General features: G+C 43.6%; 1 protein-coding gene across 2 annotated transcripts in view; it reads right to left on the bottom strand.

Moving 5' to 3' along the window:
* IL1R2 (interleukin 1 receptor type 2) overlaps nucleotides 1-23240 on the bottom strand; it is a 40150-nt gene extending 16910 nt beyond the window's left edge. Inside the window, exons 1-3 of one of the 2 annotated variants that reach the window (XM_060609422.3) lie at nucleotides 22994-23240; nucleotides 5363-5487; nucleotides 4281-4545 (exon numbers count right to left, since the gene is read on the bottom strand). In XM_060609422.3, the coding sequence (XP_060465405.1) occupies nucleotides 4281-4545; nucleotides 5363-5487; nucleotides 22994-23007 (404 nt within the window). In that variant the 5' untranslated portion in view covers nucleotides 23008-23240. Of the gene's footprint in view, nucleotides 1-4280; nucleotides 4546-5362; nucleotides 5488-6495; nucleotides 6921-22993 lie in introns of those variants that run through there. The other variant, XM_060609413.3, reaches the window with a different exon arrangement.
* Between the last annotated feature and the right edge of the window lie 1678 nt (nucleotides 23241-24918).

Below are 24918 nucleotides of genomic sequence, written 5' to 3'. Positions count from 1 at the left end.
ACCTGAAAGTAAAAAGAATTAATTCAAATATATAGAGCCAATATCTGTATTATATTTCATGTCTGGTTTAAAAAAGGAAAAGAATGAACAAACATTTTAGGCACAAAGAAATTCAGGAAGTTAACTATCATCTTGAAAAATATATAATCTCATTGTAAGAAATGTAAATGAGGAGGGGCACCTGGGTGGCTCAGTCCGTTGAGCAACTGACTTGAGCTCAGGTCATGATCTCATGGTCTGTGAGTTCAAGCCCTGCATCGGGCTCTGTGCTGACAGCTCAAAGCCTGGAGCCTGCTTCAGATTCTGTGTCTCCCTCTCTCTCTGCTCCTCCCCTGCTCCCACGTTCTCTCTCTCTCAAAAATAAATAAACATTAAAAAAATTTTTTTGAATAAGAAAAAAGAAATGTAAACGAGGACAAGTCTAAAGAAGAGTGTACACCTGAAAAGAGTCATCCCAGCACCTGGAGGAGATACATGCCAGGCCCTGTGTTGGGTGCTCTCTATATATTATTTTATCTATTCTCCAACCTTATGAGGCAGAAATTATTATTATATCATTTTTAGATGAGGAAAATTAGGTATACAGAAATTAAGTACTTTCCTAAGGCTGTACAACAACTAAGAGGTCAAACCAAGGTTAGAAGCCTGGTAAGGCTTTGGGAAAACCCACAAATTAGGGCAGGATCTGTGGAAACCAAACTTACTACGCATATTGAGAGTTACAAATCTGTTCACATTTTTGATCTGGTAATTCCCCTTGGGCAAGACACTCCGTGAAAATGACACAAAAGAAAGATGGGTGCGGAATGATTTGATCAACACTCACATTCTCCACATGGTGTTACATCCCCACAGCAAAGGGGTGGTGGTCATTAGTGTTGTTCACCAAATGTGTCCAATTCCCCCATCCTGAGCATACAGTGGAATTAACATGTCATGGCCCCACTGTGGGTAGGTGCAGTTATGTGACTCTTTCTAGTCAATGAGATATACGTGTGTCACTTCTACACCAAAGTTTTTTTTTTTTTTTTTTTTTTATGTGTATTTATTTTTGAGAGAGACAGGACAGAGCACAAGTTGGGAAGTGGCAGAGAAAGAGTTTGAGACACAGAATCCAAAGCAGGCTCCAGGCTCTGAGCTGCCCAATGCAGGGCTCGAACTCACAAACCACGAGATCATGACCTGAGTCAAAGCTGGACGCCAACCGAGCCACCCAGGTGTCCTTGCACCAAAGTTTTAATAGCAATCTCCTTCTGGTATGGCAGCCAACATTTGAGATAGTGACTGGCCCCTCAGTCTGGGTTCTCGATTGTCTCTGAACCCAACATGGGTTTGCTGGCTTGTTACATGTGTGATAAATAAGCATTTGTGGTTTTAAGCCACTGACTTGCCCACCCTGGTTGACAGAAAGGCCTTGTGGGTTCTGGATCAGAAGATTATAAAAATCACAGGAACAGGGCTGTTTCATGACCTGTGACTATAAATCCAAAGGGTATTATGGCAACTGCTGGTGATTCTCAATCCATTGGGAGCCCAATCTTAGAGCTGGAAGAGAGTTCTAGAGATCAGCCAGGTAGACTCTCTCACATGCTACACAACTTTGACCCACACTGAGATTTCTACCACCCCTCTCAATCTCAGATCTCTTCTTTTCTACAAGAATAGAAAATAAAATGAGTATGAGGTATAATTTTTTAAAACAACCATAAAAACAAACTTTAAAAGACAAACATGACTCAGCTGACATCTCCCTGATTTTTGCATAGTATCACTACAGGAGTCAATAAGCATTGCCTTCAGGAAAGAAAAGGCACTTTCGTGTATATATTGACCGTCTTCTACAGTGCTCCCTATAACTAGGTGCTTCACATGCTGTGATTTCATAGAACTCTCCCAACAACTCTCTTTACAGAGGAGAAAACTGAAACCCATAAATGCCAAGTAATAAGACCAATATCCTACCAGCTAGAAAGTGAGAGAGCTAGGATTCACACCCATACTATTCTAACCCCAATTCCATTCTTTTTCTAATGCACTGTTAAGTTTTCCTAGTAGTGCTCCTTCGGAAAACATTAGAATTCTTTTACACTAAAAGGAAAGAAAAACTATGCATTGATAGCTATTGTAAAATCAAGCATCCACATTTCCCTGATATGGAAGTAAGATATCGTTTGTCTATTTCCTAGGCAGGATTCATTGACAGGATGATTCATTGACACACTGGACTATGACTCAGCCACAAAAAAAGAATGTAATCTTGCCATTTGCAACAACATAGATGGATCTGGATGGCATGATGCTAAGTGAGATAAATCAGACAGAGGAAGATAGATACCATATAATTTCACTCATAAGTGCAATTTAAGAAACCAATGAACGACAACAACAAAAGAAACAAACAAGACTCTTAAACACAGAGAACAAACTGGTGATTGTCAGAGGGGAGGTAGGTGGGGGAATGGATGAAATAGGTGAAGGTGATTAAAAGTACACTTATAGTGCTGAGCACTGAGAAATGTACAGAACTGCTGAATACTCTACACCTGAAACTAATATAACACTGCATTTTAATTATTTTTCCATTTTTAAAAGAAATTGAAAATAAGACAACAAAAAACTTTAAAAATTAAAACTAGGCAAAGGACTCGAACAGACATTTGGCCAATAAAGGACATGGGTATACGCTTAGCATAACTAATCATTAGGGAAATGCAAATCGAAAGCACAATAATATAACACTTCACACCCAGTAGGATGGCTATTATTCCTCTCCAAAAGAAACAAACAAAAAAACAAAAAAACAAACAAACCCCAGAAAATAATAAGTGCTAGTGAAGATGAGGAGAAACTGGAAGCCGTGTACATTGCTGGTGGGAATGTAAAATGGAGGAGGCACTGTGGCAAACAATGTGATGGTTTCTCAAAAAATTATTAAACATAGAATTACCATATGATCCACCAATTCTCTCCTGGGTATATACCCAAAAGAATTCAAAGCAGGGACTCCAACAGATTTTTTTTTTTTTTTTTTTTTTTGAGACAGAGCATGAGCAGGGGAGGGGCAGAGAGACAGGGAGACACAGAATCCAAAGCAGGCTCCAGGCTCTGAGCTGTCAGCACAGAGCCGGACATGGGGCTCGAACTCATGGACCGTGAGACCATGACCTGAGCCGAAGTCGGACGCTTAACTGACTGAACCACCCAGGCGCCCCACTCCAACAGATCTTTGTACACCTATGTTCAGACCAGCATCACTCACAACAGCCTAAAGGCAGAAGCACCATAATTACCAAAATATGGGATATTTATGCAATGGAATACTATCCCATTGAATAATGTTGAAAAGGAATGAAATTCTAATACACAATGCAGTATGGATGAACCTTGAAGACACTGTGCTGAGTGAGATAAGCCAGTCACAAAAGGACAAACACTGTAGGACTCCACTCATATGAGGTATTTAGAGCAATCAAACTCATAGAGACAAAAAGTAAGACGGGGGTTGCCAGGAGCTGGAGGGAAGAATGAGGAATTCGTGTTTAACAGGCTCAGAGTTTCAGTGTAGGACGATGAAGAATTCTGGAGATGAAGGATGCTGATGGTCGCATAACAATGTGAATGTGCTTAACGCACGGAAGTGTACCCTCAAAAAGGGATAAGATGATAACTTTTATGCTATGCATATGTTACCACAACTTTAAAAAAAAGCAATAGGACAAAGAGGGAGGGGGGTAGACCCCACATCAGGAGATTTGGGTTCCAGTTTCAGCTCCACACCCACCACCTAGAAGCACTTCATAAGTGAGCTTGGTCCCCTCACACGTACAATAAGCAATTGGATTAATTCATTCCTACAGTCCCATCCAGTTTCTATATCAATTTCTTTTGTCCATGTAGATGCAGGCATGAACAAAACGGCCCAAGTCCCAGTCCTCCTGGGGTTTACATTCTTACAGGGTAAGCAAACATTAAATATGTGAACACACGTGTGTCAGGTAGGAAAACTACCAGCAGGGTAAAAAGAGAGAGTGTCAGGAATGCTGTTTTAGGTAAAGTGGCTAGGGAAGCCCTCTCTAAAGAGGTGACATTTGAGCAAAGACTTAAATGGAGAGAAAGAGCCATGAGGGTATCTGGGGAAAGCTCTCGGGTAGAGGTATTTCAGGAACAGTGAAGAGGACAATAGATTCTCATTTTGAAATCCAGGTCAACACTGAAGAACCATGCAAAAGTCCATTCTGGAAGGAGCTCCACTCCATACCCTAGTCCTGGGGGGGCCTCACCTGACAGTGCAGAGGTAGGTGCCAGAGTCCTCTTGCAAGGCTGGCAAGATCCAGAGAGCACCATCCTGGACCCACATTCGTGTCTCTTCTTCCCCTGGAATCGTTCTAGCAGAATCATTTTTATGCCATGTCACATTGACGTGGGGGCTGACAGACTCCCACAACCAATACTGCACCTGGGGGCACTTCAGGACCACAGGCTCCCCTTCCACTTTGAAGTCAGTTTTGAAATGCTTGCCAAGAAACTGGCAGTTTCCTGCAGCCACTGAAGGACAAAGAGATCATAGTCAGGCTTTGGATCTAAAACCTCCTTGGATGGGCAGCTCTGAAGAAGCCGCGTGCCCCTAACAAGTGGCCTGCACCCCGGAGGCCCCATTAAACACTCCTGTTATAATGATTTCAAAACTCCCAAAAACAACTTTTGGGTTACTGTCAATTCCAATTTACATTTTGTGGGGAAAATTCAATCTGGTTCACATGGAGATGAAAAAATGTTTAAAAAGTTGTGTCATATTTTTCACTTGTTGACTCCTTATCATTAAAAGTAGATTTGGGGGGAGCCTGGGTGGCTCAGTTGGTTAAGCATCCAACTTTGGCTCAGGTCATGATCTCATAGTTTGTGGATTCGAGCCCCGTGTCGGGCTCTGTGCTGACAGCTCAGAGCCTGGAGCCTGCTTCAGATTCTGTGTGTGTCTCTCTCTCTGCCCCTTCCCTGCTCATGCTCTGTCTCTCTCTATCTCTCAAAAATAAATAAACATTAAAAAATTAAAAATAAATAAAATTAAAAAATAAAAGTGGATTTTGGCTGAATTCAGATACAAAAAGAGCTTAGTTGTGACAGGACATGTGGTTAAAATCCAAAGGCACCTTTTCCTGAGGGCAAATACACCACCTTCTTGGCTCACTCTTTGGCAGGAATGACCTATGCCCAGAGCAAGCACAGTGCAACAGAGGAGATGGGCAGGAGGAAGCATCTGTCACAACTTGCCTTTTGAAAACAATAGACTTCACTAGATAAACAACTGCTTTCCCCCAGAGAAGCTTCAGGCAAGCCCTTTCCAGCTGAAAGATTCATTTCTCACCTGTGTGTTCCTCAGGCTGAACGGTGAAGGAATAAACGCAGATTATCAACACGTACAAGACAAACATTGTTTCCAGCAACTTCTGAAGGACACGGGAGGTGATCTCAGGTTCAGCACCCCCTAATCTGTAGGAGGAGACAGAGGGGTCACCAGGAGCCACACACACACCCAGAGAGAGAACACCTTGACGATGGTCCCAGCAGGAGGCTCTGAAGGCTTCACCTGAAGATGGAAATCTTTTTGCCCAGACTTTATAACCAAGAAAACACAAAAGTTTTGGATTTTCTCCTCAACAGCTATATTCACTGAGCATACCTAACATCAACTCCCCAGAGCACTAACAAGGTGCCTTGGAAGAGGTGTTCCATATCTTAAGTGTTTCTCTCTCCTGAAGTGTGCCTTAGTGCTCCCTGCTGCAAACCGAGATGCTCTTTTCTTGGTTGTGGCCACTGCCTAGGCTCTCTCCAACCTTCAGGTCTTTACTCAAAATCATTTTAGTGAGGTCTTCCCTTACCTTCCCGTGTAAAGCTGCACCACCCTTCTGTGAATGTTGCACATTTTCCTTTCCTCCTCTATTGCTGTCTGTGGCATTCATCATCAACCACGTTCCCTCCCTATAGAATGCAAGCTCATGTACTCAAAGACCCTATTTACAACTATATCCTTAAGATCTACTTGTTGAATGAATGAGTGGCTTAATCACTAGAAGCCAAAAGGTCTTTATATTTTACTTGTTGGAGAACTCTTCCTTCTGTCTCTATGGATTAGCTCTTATTTTACATACAATTCTGACGTACCTGATGGATGCTATGTACCGCTAACTCTCTGGTCTAGAGCATCCCAGAAGGAAAAGCAAAATAAGTTACAAATAGTGAATAGCTTACACAAGTTCATAAAGTACTCCTCCCCACATACTTCCCCAAGACTGGAGCACCAGATGTCTCCATAATTCCCTGCAGTCCCTTTCACACCGTAGCGTAATGGTCTGTTGTATTAGCCAACCATTGCCACAACCATACTACCAACAATCCATCTCAAGACTGAAATGAATAAAACAAGCGCCATGGCGATCACGCCAATGGTGTAAAGCAATTCTATCTCACAGTCCGTGAATCAGATAGGGGTTGGCTGACCTAGATCGGGCTGTTAGGCTTGACTCCATGCTTCGGGTGGGATTTAAGTCTCCTCCATGTGTCTCTCATCTTCCTTGGACCTACAACCTCCTGGGAGATGATCTTCTGTGATGGCAAAAAAAAGGACGCAATGTGGCAAGAGCACTCAAAGCCTTGCTCAGAACTAGCTTACTGCTGGTTTGCCCACATTCCATTGGCCAAAGCAAGTCATGTGGCCAAAGCTGCCATCACTGGGGCGGGGAGATTACGTCCACCTCTAGTGGGAGGAGCCTCAAGTTACACTGGAAATGGAAATACCTGGGAGCAATGATGACGTCTGCCACAACCGTGTCTTGTTGGCTCCCCTGGGTGGGGACAGTCTTGAGAACCGAGGCATGGTCTAATTCACAGCCCTCAAGGCCTATAAAATACCCAGTCCCAGAGAGTACCAGAGATTATTTGTGCTCAAAAGCCTAGCAGGAAATTGGGAGTGATGAGTGAATCCAGGAAAAAAAAAAAAAAAAATTCCCTATCACCATCCCTTCCCCATTTCCTTAAAGTTTAACTTGTTCCCTGTCCCTGGAACATTCAGAATGGAACAGATACCATTCTGAATGTCTCACAGTAAACCCAGATGGACCTTAAGTGGCCAGGGCAGGATTGGCAAACTGAGGAAGTACACTTGCATGCTAGTAACCCTCCCTCATCCGAAGGCACGGGTTCAGAGTTGCAGTCTGAACTCCCCCTTGAGTGACGAGGAACTGGAATGGGCAGTGAAATGACCTGAGATCTTCCCCTTAGCTGTGTGTCTACCCCAGGGCTGTTTCCCCTAAGCTCTTCCTGCTTCTGCGTGGTCCTATCCTTCACCTATTTCTGAAACACAAATGTTTCCTGTGACTTTAACCACTAACCCCAGCCTCAGGTTAACCAGGCAACTTGATTAGCATAAGAGTCACAACAACATTGACCAAGTTGCTTTGCCCTCTTTGCACACACATTAGCTTCTCACATCCCCAACTGTACTGGTCCCAGCCAGATTCACTGGTTCTCTAGAGAGGCTTTGAAAAAAGAGGGAGTCAAATACACATGCATAACCAATACCACATATCCAAATAAGTGGATGAAGTCAAAGATGGTGACACGGGGACTGAAAAAATAGTGAGCTACTGAGCTAAACACTGAGAAAATAAGTTTTGCCATTTTACCCCCATGATGTGAATCTCATGATTCACATCAATTTGACATATCGTATAATACAAGAGATTAAGGAGGTTATATAGCTTGACCAATATCTCACAACTAGTAAGCAGGAATTGAAGTTTAAACCCAAGACTACTGATTCCAAAGCCCTTACTCTTCAAAAATATAGTATTTATGACAGATGCTGCTAGCTTCCTCCTCTAAGATCTGTCCTCCCTGCTTTGCCAATTATAGAACCCCTGACTCTTAGTGTGACACATTACTATCCCACACAAAGTCTATTTATTTCCCATCCTCCCTTGCAATTAGGAGTGGCCTAGTGACAGAATTTGGGTCAATGAATGTAGGTGGAAATGTATGCTCCTCCTGGGAAGTCGACTTAAAAGCCTCCTCAAAAGACTTAAAAGTCTCCACTGGTCTTCCTTCCTGCTAGCTCAGTATGGATATGGTGGGTGGATTACAGCCACCATATTGGGTCACAAGGTGCAGACCACTTGCACACAGTGCTGGGATAAGACAGGAACATGAGTCCTTCAGTGGTTTCATGGGGCTCCCACCCTAGACTACCTTTTTTTTTAATATGTTTAGGCTTCCTGCCATACATTGGCAAACTGAATCCCAATATGCAAACTTTTCAAACTTTATAAAAAGAACACCGGGGGAAGGAGCCCTGACAGGTCAGGTGTTGTGTTCTCACTGGTCCTCTTTCTGATACTCAACTGTTTCAAACAGTTTCTGCTGACTGACTCTTTAAGAAGTCACTTTGACTCAGCTTCCTGGCTGGTTCAGTCGGTAAAGCAAAAACTCTTGCTCTTAGAGTTATGAGTTCAAGCCCCACGCTAGGTGTAGAATTTACTTAAAAGAAAAAACTTATTTTATGGGGTTCCTGGGGCTCAGTGGGTTAAGTATCCAGCTTTTGATTTTAGCTCAGGTCACAATCTCACAGTTTGTGAGATCGAGCCCCATAGCGGGCTCCGTTCTGAGCATGGAGCCTGCTTGGGATTCTCTTTCTCCCTCTCTCTCTCCCTTCCCCATTTGTGCATTCACGCACCCTCTCAAAATAAATAAATAAACTTAAAAAAAAATAGAAGTAATTCAACTCAAAGGCAGGAGGAGCTGAGCAGCCTCCCCTTGGATGAGAGCACCTCCCAGGACACAGGGGCAGGCTTAGTCTTGAGTTATGTGGTTTGTAACCACGTTTAAAATTACTTTGACACCAAAGAGTCAGACTGTGTCCATCCAGGGGGAGTTATCAGCTGAGGCTTCACAGAGCTACAGAGCTGGAAGGGTCTTAGGGAAATCTAGTCGTTTCACTTTCTTTTTCACATGTTGAAAGTGATTTGGACATTAACCTTCTTCTCAAAATCGCATGTCTGGTCAGGGTGAGAAGTAGAGATATTTCAACAAGGACCCTGTTCCAGTGGCATGAAACCCTAAAATGTTGTACTCCCCATCCCCTCTCACCCACCCACCCCCCTTCCAGGGCCCCCTCAGCCAAAGGAATTAATTGCCTTGGTTTCCCTCTGAAGACTTTGGCAAAAAACAACTGCTTTACTGTGACCTCTTCAGGAAGTGGCTTCAGACAACTAAACCACAAACATGCAGTAGTGATCATTTTTAATAATCAAAACCTCAGGAAAAGGCTGGAACCAAAATTGCCCTAGCGTGGGAAATAGTAAGTCTTTGGCAGGCCTAAAGGAAAAAGAATTTGTTCTGCAGAGGTGTGCAGCAAAACATTCCTCTCCTCATTCTTTCAACATGTCTTTAAATTACAGACAATTTGACATTTCTTGAATCCGAGTTGACCTTCTTACTGGAAGAAAGAAATTTTTTTTTTTTTTTTTTGGCTGATAGAAATTTATTATAGAGTAAACATTAACAGATATACATGCATGTAAAGTAGCATGAAAATGACTGCAAATATAGACAATATTTTTATACAAATTTATACAGTAAAGTAAAAGGAGGAACAATCAAAATTCTCAAATTTTTAAAAACAAATAGGTGCATCTTGTGACTTTTCTCCCATATATCTTTTTTTTTTTTTTTTTTTTTTAATATATGAAATTTACTGTCAAATTGGTTTCCATACAACACCCAGTGCTCATCCCAAAAGGTGCCCTCCTCAATACCCATCACCCACCCTGCCCTCCCTCCCACCCCCCATCAACCCTCAGTTTGTTCTCAGTTTTTAACAGTCTCTAATGCTTTGGCTCTCTCCCACTCTAACCTCTTTTTTTTTTTTTTTTCCTTCCCCTCCCCCATGGGTTTCTGTTATGTTTCTCAGGATCCACATAAGAGTGAAACCATATGGTATCTGTCTTTCTCTGTATGGCTTATTTCACTTAGCATCACACTCTCCAGTTCCATCCATGTTGCTACAAAAGGCCATATTTCATTTTTTCTCATTGCCACGTAGTATTCCATTGTGTATATAAACCACAATTTCTTTATCCATTCATCAGTTGATGGACATTTAGGCTCTTTCCATAATTTGGCTATTGTTGAGAGTGCCGCTATAAACATTGGGGTACAGGTGCCCCTATGCATCAGTACTCCTGTATCCCTTGGATAAATTCCTAGCAGTGCTATTGCTGGGTCATAGGGTAGGTCTATTTTTAATTTTCTGAGGAACCTCCACACTGCTTTCCAGAGCGGCTGCACCAATTTGCATTCCCACCAACAGTGCAAGAGGGTTCCTGTTTCTCCACATCCTCTCCAGCATCTATAGTCTCCTGATTTTGGAAGAAAGAAATTTTAAAGGCAACTGATTCCAAGAATTTGAATGACAATTTTTTTTTCCACACAACTATGTTTCACTACACCCAGTGTATGAAAACCGAAGAATAAGATGGAAAGCAGGGCCAGGAATAAGAAAATGACCAACAATTTGTGGAAAGTTCAAGGAAGGAGAAAGGACACAGTACGGTGGAAAAAGCTGGTGGCCCCGCACTGAGCCTAGCACCCCGCTTACCGCCTTTGATCCCTGGTGTCAGCCTCCTGCTCATGGATGGTACACATAGCCTAGGAGTATGTAGCTGTTTGCTTCACCTTTTAATTTAATTTTGAAAATCCCAACAGACTAAAAAAGTGAGGATGGCATAACACCAGTATGTATTTCACGAGACTCACAAATTATTAACATTTTGCTTTATTCTCATTCTCTCTCTGTCTCCTTCCCTATATATACACACACATATATGTGTGTATATATACATATATAAAGCATGTATATACATACGCATATATATACATATATACATACACACACATATATACATACACACATATATACATATATACACATATATACATATACACACATACGCACACACACATATATACACATATAATATACACACATATATATATACACGCATGTGTACATATATACACATGTATACATATACATATATACACATATGTGTATACACATACATATACATATACTTACACATATACATACACATACACATATACATATTGTTCCCCTGAACACTGGAAAATTACAGACATCTCAAACTTCACCCCTAAATACTTTAGAATGCATATAGGAACACATGTTTTAGCAGATTGAGAACAAATAAGCAAATAAATGATAGCTCCAGAGATCAATCTTCAGGCATTTAAAAGGATTAAACATGTTACCCTCTAGTATATTTTAATATATCTCTTAATTCACTGAAAAGATTAAACTTTATTTCTATCTTCACCTTGTTCCGGAAAGATTTTAGGCAGCTGCCAATCTCTGAGTCAGGGAGTACAGTCACCCAAAAAAGTAAAACAAAGATGACAGATCTTGAATATTAATGAAGTCAAAGAGTTATCAGGCCCTACTCATACTATTTAGCCACCTCCAGTTTAAAGTAAATTCCTAAAAACTGACACATGTTGTTACAGGCATGTGGTATGAAACCTTTTGACACCCAAAGGAAAATAAATATTTGCATCAATGTTAAGCCTGGAAATTTTTAAAATTTAAAGCCGAAGCAAAATAAGAAGTATTTTGAACTAAGTCTCTGGAAAGCACAGGATGTTAAGAGCTTAGGGAATAAGAAGATTCTTTAGTTTCAGATGCAGAGAAATACATGATCAGTTTTGAGGCAGCTTTTTTTTTCTTTTTAGTATACTGGCTTAAAGCAGAACCCTTGATGGGTTGTCTACAGAAAGGAGAGAAACTAGTTTCCCCACCACACCACACTCCCCCCACCCAACCCCAGAATTCAGGGAACTCAGTGCAGCATGGTGGGACAATTTCTGGTCTGCATGGCCATGTCAGAATGAGAGCACCTCAATGTCCTTGACTCCAGTGGGGTCTGGGGAGATGGAAATGCTTACTGGAAGCCATGGCACAGGAAGACCCATCTTTGGGCCATGATGGGCTGAATCTCAAAGGGAAAACTTAGAGAAGCTAAGACTTGGCTCCACCAAGGGCTACATGCCTTCTTTATGTTTTACTTTCTGAAACCACTCTTTTTTCATCAAACCTTTTGAGCTTGGTCAACTGCCCCAACCAAGAACCATTGACAAAGAGGTTTAACAAATCAACCCAACTCATCTCCCCACTCATTTGAATCCTCTGTTCACACTTTGCATTCCCAGTAAGCCTGAGTCATTCAGAGCCCCCAGCAAGCTGGACCATCAACCAAGACACTTCCTTCACCTTCTTCCTGCATCAGGCCCTCTTACAGGCTAGCCCCTGACAAGACCCACCCTTCCAGCTCAGAATAATTGCCATCCTCCTAGAATATGACTGATGTGGAGTGGAAGCTCCACCCATGAGGCCCTCAGCACCCACAGTATGAATCCACCAGGCTTCACATTCTCCTAACCTGATATTTGTGTGAGAGGAATTTTCTGCTCTGAAAAATTCCAGAGGGCTAACTAAACTCATGAGTCTGGTAGAGTGCATCATCCCCATTATAAACATGAAGCAATGGAAATAGACTCAGATACATTAAGTAACTTACCCAAGGCCACAGAGCTAATGGAATGATAAAGTGGAATGTAATCCTGAGTCAACACAATCCTTAGCCTTGGTATTCATCCTCTGCTCTATAGAAGCACCAGAACCTGGAGCTAGAGGGGGCTCTAGAAGCCATAAAGTTCAGCAGCCCAAACAGTCTTTCCAAACCCAGCATCCTCCATAGATTGCCAACTTTACCCCTCATTAGATGGACACTTCCAGTCTTGGAATATACACGTGATCAGAAACTTCTGTCATTTAGGGGCATATGGGTGGCTCAGTTGGTTAAGCATCTGACTGTTGATTTCAGTTCAGGTAATGATCTAGCAGTTTATGGGATTGAACCCCACATCTGGCTCTGTACTGAGGGCACCGAGTCTGCTTGGGACTTCTCTCTCCCTCTCTCTCAAAGTAAATAAACATTAAAAAACAAAAACAAAAAACCAGAAACCTCTGTCATTTCAAATGTAAATTTGCCTTCCCCTAAGCTCCACTCATTGGTCAGAGTCCATCCTAGAAGGAAGCTCAGAAGAAGTCCATCAACATTGCACAGTAGTTCTGAGAGTTAGGGAGTCTCTACGGGAAAGAACTGTGGAAAGCACATGGACTTGAGAGTCTGACAAAGCAAATGTGAGTCCTGCCTTCCTTGTGTGCCAGCGGGATGGTTTAGGGCCTGTGGCGGGGCGGGGACTGGGGGGCATGGGGATCATACTGCCTCTGAGAGACTCAGTCTGCTAATCTGTAAAATGGCTGTAGCTAGCATGTGGCAAAGAAGGGTCAGATTCCATGTGATATGTAAAGAGGTCAACACAGAGCTGGCAAAGACAAATCACTTAAAATGTGGTGGCTCTCATCAGCACTTTACAGAAGCAGACCCAAAAACTCAGGAGGTGAGTAACTTTATCAAGAGCACACAACTGGCAGAATTGAGTTAGAAGTCAGAGTTTCCACCACCTGCATTCTTACTAACTCCTGCTAAGGGTCCCTCTCACAGCCTGAGAACTTTCTGGTACCATAGTCAATAACTTACCTAATACCAGTTGCTACATTAGAATGGTGTTCAACTTTAACTAATGGAATCAATAAACCTGATGCCTAAATCCATATTATAGAAAAATGTTTGGGGCACCTGGGTGTCTCAGTCAGTTAAGTGTCTGACTCTTGATATCAGCTCAGGTTGTGATCTCCCAGTTGTGTGATTGAGCCCTGAGTTGGGCTCTGCGCTGACAGCACGAAGACTGGGATTCTCTCTCTCCCTCTCTCTCTGCCCCTCCAGTGCTTGTGCGTGCATGCATGCTCTCTCTTTTCCTCTCTCCCTCACTCAAAATTAAATAAATAAACTTTAAAAAAAGAAGTGTGTTTAACATGTAAACACACAATTGTAAATACATGCACACACACACATTGAAAGCCTACCATGGAATTCTGATGCTTTCATTCAGACCGACATCTTAGCGGTAAAGTCTTTAAGCACATTAGAGCAGGAGATTGAAGCTGGATTTCTGGAAGCTGGATTCACTCTACCATTAACTAGCTATGTGATCTTAGGCAAGCCACTAAGAGATTTACCCAATCTGGGTCACAGTTTCTTCATCTCTAAAATAAAAACAAGGACTGAGCTGCTGAAAGCTCCCAGGTCTCTTTCAGCTGTAAAACCCTAGGATTCAAAGTCAGTGTGGATTTGCACTTAGGCTCCGGCCGTGGGCACAGCTCCAGTTTCTAAAGCAGGAAGTAAGGGGCCTTAGTCAGATAACCACCAAATCTCATCAATTCACTTGCAGAAGTCCCAAAGCCAGAAAACAGCAGAGCCAGGATTCAAGACCTCTGAGTTCTCCTGAGGATGGGAGTTCTAGCTCCACTGGGCTACTCACTGGGTAATGTTTGTTGTGTGTTGGCATGGGACAGGAAGCAACCCCTTTAAGCCGAATGTGGCTTTCAACCTCTTGTAATCTGAGTGTATGTAATAAACACCACACAGTCATTCAGAGAACTTATTCATCTGAAATAAGTCATTCAGAGAACTTATTCATCTGAAATAAGGTGGGCAGAGGAAACAAGGACAAAATGATCTGAACAGCTGAAAGAGAGCAATATGATCCTGGCACAAAGGCATGTATATTTTACTCACAAAAGGAGCTTTTCACCTCTCTCACAGAACCTCTTTCTGGTTGCGTATAGAGTATTATCACTTCTCAGAGTGGCAATTATATTTTCTAAAGATGGCCACAACAGTATCTCCCATCTTACGTGGTCTTCTATGATGTGATTGTGCACTCTGCCATCACAACTTGGAGTCCAACTCCCCTCCATTGAATGGGGCCAGCCTGGGACTTGTGTCTAACCAACAAAATAATGCTGGGTGAATGCTTCCACCTAGTTTCCTTGGGATGCTTACTCTGGGGAAAGTCAGCCACCATGTAAATTGTCCAACTACTCTGAGACCACCTTGCAAAGGAGGCCACATGTAAGGAATATGGTTGACAGTTCCAGCTATGTCTGGCCTCATAGGAATCCCCTCAAAGACACCATCCATGTGAGTAAAGCCCTCTTAGACTCTCCAGAAGAGTCCTTTCACTAGCTGAGTACCACTGTTTGAACCCAATCAAATCACATGGAGCAGAAGAATTGCTTAGCTGAGTCCCTCTCAAATTCATGACCTGCAGAATATGTGAATTATAATAAAATGTTTGTTATAAGCTGCTAAATTCTGGGGCACTTTGTTACACAGCAATATGTGACCAGAACACTTCATCAAATGCAGATTCGAGGTGGCAAATTAGAAAGAGGGACTGTACTGGTAGAAGAAAATGTACAGAGAAGTGAGTGACAGCTGATGGCCCAATGACACAGGACACAGAAAAACATTAAGACAGATGCAGGAAAAAGGAAAAGAAAAATATGAAGACAGTTGCAAGAACCAGAGTACTTCAATCAAGGACCTTTAAGAGCAGACATCAATGGTCCCTCCACCTCACTATGCCTGACTGACAGTGTCAGGGTGACACATTCCAATGTATTTCTCTCCTTGCTATCTCCAATTCTTCTGCAACGATAGCCCAAAGAAAAGGGAAGAGCAAAACCCTCCCCAGAAAGGAGGGAAGGAAGTGGATGTGACATATTCCTTCCTGGTAGGAAGGGGAAGTAGAAGAAAAGGCTTTGGGGGCTGCAGGGTGAAAGGAGGAAAACCACAAGAGCAAGTAGGCATATTGGCATGCTCCTGAGACACACGGTAGAAGGGATGGGGGTGGGGGAGCAACTGAGAGCAGAGAAACTTTTGTTCTGCTTTCAAATTGGGTCTCCAGAGGAACACCACAGGATGGTAAAGCAAGGCATCCTGACCAAGTGGGGGTGCTAAGGAAGAAGGTAAATAATGGCATGGCATGTTCAGGTAGAGGGATGCAAGGGTTAGTCCCCTGCTAGATTGAGTTCTTCACTGATGGAGAAGAGATCCAGATATTCCCCTGTGCTTCCCGTGGAGAACGGGAGGTAAACTGAGATCTGGGCTACTATGGGGCTGACATGATGAAAGACGAGGTGACTTGAAGCCAAGACTGCCAGATATTCAGTCCATGAGGAGCAGTGTGGCCAAATGTGGAAACATACCCCCAACAGGTGGTAAATTCCACACACTTAAGCCCTGAGCTCTCCACCCTCTACAACCATGGCTTTTCTGGGGCTCCCCTGAGATCCTCTTGGTCCAGCAACAAATACTACAGCATCCATTCCAACTGGTTGATGTTCGTTCATCCCTGCTGGTTGTTAAATATTCTGAGTATAATCTGCACAAATGGCCAGTCTAAGCCAGGAGAGAAATGTGGCTATGGCCAAGACACAGAGAACCTATGGAGCCAGTGAGGCACACAGTGGACCCAAGTTGGCCACTGTCATGGCTCTGACCCAGCTGCAAGATCAGACCATGGGTTTTCCCAGCCACAGAACTCAGCAGTAGATTCAGCAAGACACTACATGACCACCCCATCCAGAGACATCTCCATGGAAACCAGTGAAGTCCTCAGGCCATCAGGTGTGGACTGTCACCCTTCCCATCCTGCCCTGAGGACATGGCCTCCCTATTGTCAGACTCCTTCCTGGCTAGGAGGTGAGAAACTCTGAAAGCCTGAGCTCCACCCAAAAGAGACTGAATAAATCCAAGAGAGGCAAATGTGAGCCAGCAAGATGGGGATGACATTTTCCTAATGAAAAGGGGCCTCAAGACCAAATGAGATTCTTATTAAAATAGTGATTAAAGGTACAATTTTTAGCATCAATTTGTAGTGAGTATAAAGTTTCACCATGCTACATATATTTTAGAAAGAGTTCCTTCCAAAATTAAGTTGTCAAAAAAGGTGGGTTTTTCTCTTTATGCATTGAAAGATCATCTTCCACTCCCTGGAAAATGTGCCCAACCAGGGTGGCTTGTCCTCTGAGGGTCACAGAAGGTGGCAGCTTTCCCTAGCCCTGTGTCCAGCATGTCCATGAGAGCAGAGAAAAGTCAAGCGAAAACAAACCATTAAAAACTCAAACGATTTTGGGGTGCCTGGGTGGCTAAGCGTCCGACTTCGGCTCAGGTCATGATCTCACGGTTTGTGAGTTCGAGCCCCGCGTCGGGCTCTGTGCTGACAGCTCAGAACCTGGAGCCTGCTTTGGATTCTGTATCTTCCTCTCTCTCTGCCCCTCCCCTGCTCACGCTTTGTCTCTCTCTGTCTCAAAAAAAAATAAAACATTTAAAAAAAAAAAAACTCAAATGATTGTTATCTATACCGTCTGGGGAAATCCATTGCCATGAGAAAGCCCACTAAAGCCCAGACTTACTGGGTTTTCCACAGACCCGAAAAGTCTCACCAGGAGTCCTTTGCTGTCCTCTGTGGCTGGGGTCAAGCATTCCATTCACACACTAACCCCTCTGGCTGTTTTCAGCCCTGCAATGCCCAGCTGCCTTGTCAAGAAGAGATCTGTGAAGCTGGACGGTCTGAAATCCTGCTTCCTCCCAACCTGAGCAACATGCTCACGCTGACCAATATCTGGAACTTTTCTACTTTGGATATACACAGAATTTCACTTCTCTGTACCCTTGAAGTTAGACATAGTCACATGACTGGTTATAGCCATGTAAAGTAAGTAGGAAGGATATGGATCACTAAGCATTTCATTTCTGGTGCCTACCCTCCAGCACTCTTTCTCTGAGCCCTTGTTTATTGACAGCGGCCACATAGGATGATCAGGTTATCCTGATAGGAGGCTGAGGTCTATCTACTTCCATCCATGGATCCACTCAGTTGTCTCTGCATGTCTTTCTCCTTCTGTTAAGTAGGAGAAACATCTATTTCCCACCCCAGCACTCATGTCAAAACAATCTAACAGATGGTCTTCATGAATTCTCTTTTGAAAATGTCCTCAAGTGGCTACAGCAAGCCGTCCACAGTCTCACACAGCTGACCAATGACAATGAGATAGCATGAGCAAAAGAAACTTGTGTTGTACTAAGCTACTGAGATGTTTTAGGTTTATCTCTAACTTGGAATGATATGCACAGCAACCGAAGAAAACAATTGTAATTGTTTTCTATTGTTGTGTAGAGATACCATGAACTCGGTGACTTAAAATAACACCCATTCATTAGTCATACTGCTGTGGGTCAGATGTCTGGTCTCAGCATGGATAAAGTCTCTGCTCAGGGTCTAGCAGACTATCAAAGCTCAGGGTCCTGTTACAAGTTTTTGGTAGGAGTCAGTTCCTTTAGATTGTACAACTGGGGTCCCCACTTTCATGCCGGTTGTAAGCCAAGGCCACTCTCAGCAGCTAGAAGCCACCCACCATTTCCGGCCTCATGGCCACCTCCACAAGATGACAGTTTGTTTTCTCAAGGCCAATAGAACAATATCGAATGTTGCTTCATGTATGTCTGACCTCTTGACTCTGACCTCTAGACTTTTTTTTTTTTTTATACAGTCTACCTGGTTGTATCAGGCACACCCAGGAAAACTCCTTTTGATCAACTTCAAGTCAACTAGTCAGGGTCTTAAATTACACCTGCAAAATTCTTTCACCTTTGTGGTACAAGGTAAACCTAATCATTACATTCTTATATTCCCTCCTCATTCAGGGGAGGGGATATACAAGGGCCTGGATCAGTGGGGGTCGTCTTAGGATTCTGCTTACCACAGACATTTAAAAAACATTCCAATGAATATTAGCTCTAGAAAATCCAGGAACTATCCACAGCTTTGCTTTCACTTCTTCCTTGCTCCCAAGTAAGAAAACCTTGTCCCAAACGTTTTGAAGCCTTGCTATTCAAAGTGTCATCCATGACCAGCAGCATCACTTGTGAAGAGAGGTGAAATCTCAGGCCCCACCTCAGACTCAGGCATCAGAATTATGGGCATATTAACGAGATTTCTAGGTGATTGAGAAGCATTGATCTTTAGATTGGTTCATCCTTAAATAAAGTAGGCAGAGGTCTACATGGAGTGAGAGCACAGCTTATATTAAATTCCCATGCCCTGATCACTCCAGGCTTTCAGAGCGGTTTCTGAAATTTTGCTGTCAGAATCACATAATCTGATGATGATATAGAAGATGGTGATACTAGCTAACATTTACTGAACATCAATATACGCCAAGCAGTAGGCAAAGCTCTTTTAATTTCCCCAACGTGTAATGAGCTACATATTATTATTTTTGTTTTAGAGATGAAGACATGGAGGCTTACAAGAAGAGTTCCTTACTCCTCTATGGAAAAACAAATAAAAGTGGTGGGGCCAGGATTTGCCATAACTCAGGGTGTATGTGATCGTATTGTCAGAAGTTGTCAAAGCTAGTCTGTGAATCACAAACTAGGGTCTGGGCCAATTCAGCTTGTGAGTAAGCATTCTTCAGCCAGAATGTTGGTATTACTTTTCACTGAATTTCTTTCCCAAGGGACAACCTTATTCCAATTGGCCACAAGCCCTATCACTCACAGACTCACAGAGTTGATTTACTGCCTGGACTGTGAATATACTCAAGCCTGAAATCCCCAATTAAGTCCACGTATTCTTGAATTTCCCCTTGACATTTCATGACAAATGTGGGTGGTATGAATACTTTCCAGAGATCCTTAACAACAGCAAAGAACCTCTGCTCCCTAACCCATCCCTGTTATCTGATGAGTGAAACTAATGTCCAGAAACTAAGGTACGTGTCTATGTCACATAGCAAGATAATATTAAGGTTCTAAATTGGGCTCTTTTGGCCCTGCAATCAAATATCACAATCATCTGCCTCCTCATGTTTAGGAAACTATTTATGCTCAATATGAAACAGAGGTTCTTAACCAAAGTATGTTTCAGAAACGTTTGGATGGAGGTTAATATAGATTCTCAGACTTCTCTCCTATTCACACCACTGGTGAGTCAAATGCCCATTAATCTGAAATTCATCAGATAAATTACAGGTTCAGAACACAGAGTTTGAAGTCGAGCTAGTCCCTGAATAGTTAATAGAGGTGGGACAGTAAGGAGTATAAGGGACAGAATAGGGCAGTGGCTCTCAGCCTTGGTTATACATTGGAACTCCCTGAAAAGTTTTAAATTTTTCTTTTAATGTTTATTTATTTTTGAGAGAGAGAGAGAGTGTGTGAGCAAGGAAGGTGAAGAAAGAGAGACACAGAATCCAAAGCAGTATCCAGGTTCTGAGTATCAGCACAGAGCCCAAAGCAGGGCTCGAATTCACGGACCACAAAATCATGATCTAAGTCAAAGTCAGACACCTAACCAACTAAGCCACCCAGACACCCCTAGAAAACTTTAAACACTACTAATGCCTGGATCCCAGCGCCCGACATTAATGATGTAATTGGTCCCAGGTACAGAGATTTTTAAAAGTTCCCCAACTGATTCTAACACTTGGCCAGGGCTGAGAACCACTGGAGTAGGGTCTCTGAGATGCTAGAGTATTAACAGCACCATCACCATTTCCCTTGTGACCCCACTGGGTTTGGCCCATCACCTGGCCACAGAAACTTCCATATTCCTTTCATCTTTTTGCTGCCCTTTGCCACCCCCTTCCTATGTTAAGCAATGTTCCTTCATTAGTGAAGAACAAAATTGATAGGAGCCTGAGGTCAAGATTCAGACACTAAGATACCTCTTGTTCCTGCTGTGATTATGTGTCCATCCGTTAAAAGAATTCTCCTATTTAAGACCTCCGGCCTCTGGTACTCATGTCAAACCCAGTGGGTCTCTGAGAGCTGTTTTGAAAATGGCCTCAAAATGTTGTTGTCCTGAAACAACTCCCTGGTCAGTTTGCACTGGGTGTAAAACTTCTTGTTGTTGCCTAAAGAAGTGGTTCTCAAAGTGTGGTCCCCGGACCCGGAGCATCAGCATCACCGGGGAACTGCTCAGAGATGCAAGTCCTCAGACATTCTGCACACAAGTACTGAATCAGAAATCTGAGCAGATCTAGCAGTCTGTGCTTACTAAACCCCAGGGGTACAGGTACACCCTCAGGTTTGAGAAGCACTGGCCAAAGGCTCTGTCTTGCCCATGTGCCCCCATACGGAAAGCAGCTGATGATAACATAAAAAGGCAACCTAAACCCATACAACTGCCATTTGTCAGTTGCGTTTTTATGTGACACGGACTCTGCTAGCCTGGGAGGGAGGAGGAACAGGGCCTGAGGATCTTAATCACACAGTAGTTTGTCATGCAACAGCTGGGGTGTGAGGTCCAGTGGGAGCCAGGAGGTTGAGGGGACACCTGCTGGCAGGAGTTGGGAGGTGCTCCCTGGCAGCTGGGAATCAATGGAGCAGAGACTATCCTCACAGCTCCTCTGACCCTACCCAAGTTTCCTGCTTGCCTCTTAGGGTAACCAAAGAGGCCAAAATATGGGAAAATGCAGTGGAAACGGACAAGACTGTAATGAGATGTGACTGTAAATGAGATGTCAGTTGTGTGTGTGGGAATACCACACCAAGCCGGTGGGATGGAACCCACTGCCCCCCTTGAGATGGCAGAGCTCAGAGAGATGGGCCAGGGCAAGGGTGAACTGGGTGGGATGGGGTGAGCTGAGGAGTAGGAAGCAGCATCCCATCACAGGCCCTGAGCAGCTGGTGGGGGTTGGGGGGGGGGGGTGGCGGGGGTTTGACAGGTCAGGTCACTCAACTGTCTGTTTATAGAAGAGGAAACCCAGACAGAGACGAGGCTTGACCTGGACCACACCACACTAATGGCAGAGCTGGGAGCTTCTGAGGACACTGGGGTTCCATGAGGAGCCAAGGCTTCCAAAGGTGTGGGATTCAAGAGAGATAATGCCAAAGAGTGAGAGCCAACATCTCGGCAGCACACACGGTGTGCCAGGCTGCTCCAAGCGCTTCCCGTGATTCAGACTCATTTACTCTTCCCACTACCTTGGGATCCTCCTCACGAAGGTCACTATTTACAGATGGGGAAACTGAGGCACTGAGAGGCTAAACATAAATTGTGCAATGTATTTCATTATAATTGGGGATAAAAATTAACTTTGTTTTAAAAATCGTACCTAGTTTTATTATTTCACGAGAATGAAGCAAGGGATAGAGGTAAGCTTAATGCTTCCTGGCTATTGATTACTGGCCAGCTGCTGGCCACTGGATAGATGATCTCTATCAAAATTGTACTCCTTATTCACTAGAGTACAGAATGGTTTAAAGACAGTCATGTTATGGACACAGGTGTGACATCATACAGCTAGTAAGAGGCAAAGTCAAAACTCGAACACAGACCCTTTAGCCTCACAGATCATACTTTACCACCACTATCTGCTTGCTACTCCTCCAAGACAACCCAGAGTCCTGGCATTCAGCCGGCTCTGAAAGCCCCAGTGTTAGAAGAGTGACACCCACTTTTAAAAAGGAAACATGCCCTACTAGAAAGTTCCCCAACCTTCCAAAGAAGAAAGCCTCTGAATTCAGTGTAAGCCTCGTAGGCACAGCCTCCCCCGAGGTGACCTGTCTACAACTATGAATTTCCTTTTATTGGATTCTGCACCAATTTTACCTGTTGCTTGGAAACATGGAAGATCCTCAGAGACCCTTTGATCCAGCCCTTTTTTGACAGAGAAACTGAAGCCCAAGAAGGTCAAGGTCACCTTCACACAAGTGAAGATCAAAGAGATGAGGAATGTCACCCAGGAAGACACCCAGAGACATCAGGAAATCTGCTTGAGGTTCCATTCTGAAATGGAACCCAAGGGTCCTGACGCCTCAGATTTCCCTCTCTCTCTCTCTCTCTCTCTCTCTCTCTCCCTCTCATTCTGTCATTCCCTCTCTCTCTCATTCTCTCACTCTCTCTGTTTCTCCTTCTCTCTCATACCCTCACATTCTCAAAATCCTCTTACCTGCAGCCCTGCATTCTTTGACTTTGTTGCTTCTCGCCTGGGGAAGGCTGCCAGGCCCAACTTTTACCTTCAGTGGAAACTCAGCAGTCCAGGCAGGGATTTATATCCTCGTCCTCCAGGGATTTCCTAATAGGGCTTGTGTCACTCTCTCTGACTGAGTGGCTGTGAACACACCTTTTCCCTCCTTACCGGGGAGCACCCTCTGGCTTATGGTGCTGGGTGCATGATCACTCAGTTGAGGAAGTGGCCAAGGAAACTGTGTGTAAGTTTCCTTATTTTTTTGTGACTCGCTAAAACTTACGTACTTCCAGCTGAGAGGTGGTTTTAAAGTGATGTGTATTCTGCCTGACCATGGCTCCATCAAAGAGAAAAGGAGGTCTTCTGGGCTTTAACTGGTGAGAGAGTTGATGTCTGTCCCCATGGAACCCTTCTGGGATAGAAGGAGAGTTAAGCTTTGAGTCCTCCGTGTCCCAGTCTTATATGATTTCTAATTGTTAAGTGAAGGAAGGCAGTGACTTTCCAAATCTTTATTACAATTTGTTGAATTTGTCAAACTGAATAGTTTGTCTGCTGGAAATGGAAATTCAGTCCTAAATCATGTCTGTACAAAACAAATGTCTCCTAACTCCCTCTAACAGGCCCAAAGGTTATGTTGATGGTTTCTCTATCCCCTTCATCAGCCACCAGGAGTTAGAGAGGAGGGAGTCATGTGGGGTGGGAGTGGAGGAAGAGAGGCGGTAAGCCAGACCAGTGGCTGCCACAGGAGCTTGCCCACTCACTGGGACCTGCTGCAAATCCTCAGATGCACAGGGCCCCTGATGGATTCACTGCCTTGCTGTTGGCCCAGATGGGCTTACGAGCACGCACCCCATCACCCTTGCCCCCTCCACATACCCCAGGGTCCAGTGCCCTCCTTGATATGAACACAAAGCCACATGGGAAAGAGTAAAAATCTGGCCGGGACCAAGGCATGGTGCCAGAACATGAACCCTCTGAGTCCCCAAGACCTCCTGTTGGGCCAAGTTGCATAGCGTAGGCAGAGGTGTAATGTGGATCCCCCTGTTGGTGAATGGAAAAGAACATTTATCCAAACGTCCTTAAAAATCCATATTACTAACCTTAATGACACATTCTGTCTAACTTACTCAGATACTCAGGTTCTTACAGGTGAAAAGGCAGATAGAGAAATGCTTTTAGAGAAGTCTTAGGGATTTCATATCCAGAACAAATGGCTGGAAGCTAAAAAGGCCCATTGGCCCTCGTTTTATCCTTTTGCTAACAAGGAAGATAACTTTCAGGGAACCACAGCTCAAACTGGGTAAATAAAATCTGAGAAAAATGCAATGTTGGGCCTAGATAGAAACTTAGAGGTGGTTGCAAATTGAGGTCCAGGCACTTAAGGAGACCACAGGTGAGGAAGCTGTATTAATTTATGTAATTTCATGATGGAAGCTGTAATACCCCCAAAATGGAGTTTCTTGGGCAAAGAGTAAAGGTTACACTGTATCCATGCTTATTCTTTCTCCAATGACCAGTTGAAGGGGGAGCGTTTGGTTTTGTTCTGCAATCTTGACATGGTTAGATTGACGTGTGAGCTATACATTTTGAGTCAAGCCAAGTAATTTCAAGGGTGTAAATTCACCCTAGCAGGGAAATTTCCCCAAATACCTCATCATCCCAGGATGAAGGGTATACAAATAATTGAGTATTGTCCTCACTCTCTCTGTGGTCAACCAAACATACCAGCCTCAGCTAACTTTGCCTTGGCTGGGATCCTATTTGGTAAATAGCACAGGGAAGCCCACAGCTTAATATAGCCAAAGAGAAGAAGTGAAACCATGCAGTCTGCTTTTGGTCAAGTATAACTGCTGATCTTGTGATCCATAAAGAGGAATTTACATAACCTCACTTCTTCAATGGGAAAG

This window comes from Panthera onca, chromosome A3, assembly GCF_046562875.1.
Source record: "Panthera onca isolate mPanOnc1 chromosome A3, mPanOnc1 haplotype 2, whole genome shotgun sequence".
NCBI lineage: Eukaryota > Metazoa > Chordata > Mammalia > Carnivora > Felidae > Panthera > Panthera onca.
The sequence above is the reverse complement of the archived record's forward strand: the minus strand, read 5'-3'. Positions and strand labels throughout refer to the sequence as shown.